General features: G+C 57.4%; 1 protein-coding gene across 1 annotated transcript in view; it reads right to left on the bottom strand.

The window, feature by feature from the left end:
- Positions 1–1,534: 1,534 nt before the first annotated feature.
- CSUI_003785 (uncharacterized protein) overlaps positions 1,535–1,778 on the bottom strand; it is a 1,322-nt gene continuing 1,078 nt past the window's right edge. The window contains exon 2 of the mRNA XM_068063980.1: positions 1,535–1,778. This exon is cut by the window's right edge and continues 577 nt beyond it. Within this exon, the coding sequence (XP_067924044.1) occupies positions 1,761–1,778 (18 nt within the window). The 3' untranslated portion in view covers positions 1,535–1,760.

A 1,778-nucleotide genomic window follows, 5' to 3' on the forward strand; every position in this document is an offset into this window, starting at 1 on the left:
CTTCAGTCCCCAAATGCAAGAGACGCCGCCACACGGCCGACGGAGACAGAATGGGTATCTGTCCAGATCAGCTACTGTTTTCGCGGACCCCACCATGGAAGCTTCCCGACGGGTCCCTGTCCAGGAATGGCACTCACGAAGCGTGTGCTACATATAACCGATCACCTCGCCACTGTGACGTGAGACGGAGACACCGGGGCGAATCGTGGATGAGCTGTACCACCGGCATACCTGGTTCACAAGGTTTTTTCTCGTCCTCTGGACCCGTGGAAAAAAGAACTGTGATGGCAGATCCACTTTCCGGGGATTTGGGACGTCTGCCTATGTCTGGAGGCACACCAGGGACGTTCGTGTGTTTGGTCGTGCCACCACAAGGCACTGACAGCGGGAGATCCACGTCCACCCGATCGGACGTGTGCGGCCAACTGTGGGGACCGCTGCTAGCCGCCCCCCGTGAACGCACCAGCCAAGCCCCCTGGCTAGCAGGCACGACCCCCCTCATACGCTATGCTTCACTCACAGCAACCTCTCGCCGGGCAGACGGCGAGTATCAAAACTCCAGGGGGCCGGAAACCACAAAACGTCGCTCGGGCCTCTTGCTCTAATTGCTGACCCCGACGCACGCTGTGGACGGTAGGACGCTGTTAGCACTTCTTCGAGCGTCGACCGACATCATGTCGAGATGAGCGATGCCCTCTCCTCAGCGTTACGACTGCCTCTCCGTTTCAAGGCAATGCTCACCCGGTCGGCCTATTTCCCGTCTCTCACCAGGGGCTACACTGACTGACTGGCGGTGCGGGCCCCTCGATAGTGCATTGTGAATCCAGCGGACGTCACCAACGAGACTATTCAGGTACAGGGCTCGCTTCCATTTGGATCTGCTTTCGGTTCCTCGGCGTGTCTCAATCCCGGAGTGACCGCGCACCCTGCGCCTGCTTCCCTGCTGTCCCCCGGCTCGACAACGCGCGAAAGTGACTTCAGCTGCCACGGACCGGAGAGGCTGCGCCAAGGCCTGTGAAAGCGGACGGAACCCACCAGGCAACAGGGAAGAGGTCAGTCGTCGGTATTAGTTGTCTAGTTCGTGTTTGCACGGCAACGCGAAGACAATGTGGAGCCGTCTATCCCCACCGGCCTATGCTTGCCTTAGCATTTCGGCGCGACGTGCTGCAGGACCAAACGTGTACAAATAATCTGTGTTCTCGGGATCAGCGTAAGAACTGCAGAAGCGCCGTTCTGGAAACCGACAGGCATATCTCCAACGACCGTTTAGCCGGCACCGGCGCTCACCTGGACAAGCTAATGTGGAACCTATCGGGCGGCTAAGCCATGCAGGAAAGACCGCAACCGGCCACAAACGGCATCCGTGGCTTCCGCAGTCTAATCTACCTGTAGTCCACAAAACGCGGACAACGCGTGACCCTCACTGTGCCGTATCACACCGCGTTGGCAAGCCGTGCAGTGGCCCAGTCACTAGCGCGGCTTCCGTTTATGTAGCATGCTGATAAATGCCAGCCCTGTCTCGTTGAAGGACAACACGGTCACATCTGCGAGCCCAACTGGCGAGGGCGCGTTTGGGGAAAAAAAAACACATCAACCCTAAAGAAATCCCACTAAACCACAAATGGCACAAATGCCTGCATTCAAATCTAAAACCTGGTGACAAACCACATTTGGAATGACTTCATCACTCCTGGAAAAACGAGAATCGGTACCTCACCACTTAGGTCAAAAACATTCACGGCTACATTGGGGGATCGCGGTCAGGTGGGGCTGAAGGC

The sequence above is a fragment of the Cystoisospora suis genome (assembly GCF_002600585.1).
Source record: "Cystoisospora suis strain Wien I chromosome Unknown contig_1711, whole genome shotgun sequence".
NCBI lineage: Eukaryota > Apicomplexa > Conoidasida > Eucoccidiorida > Sarcocystidae > Cystoisospora > Cystoisospora suis.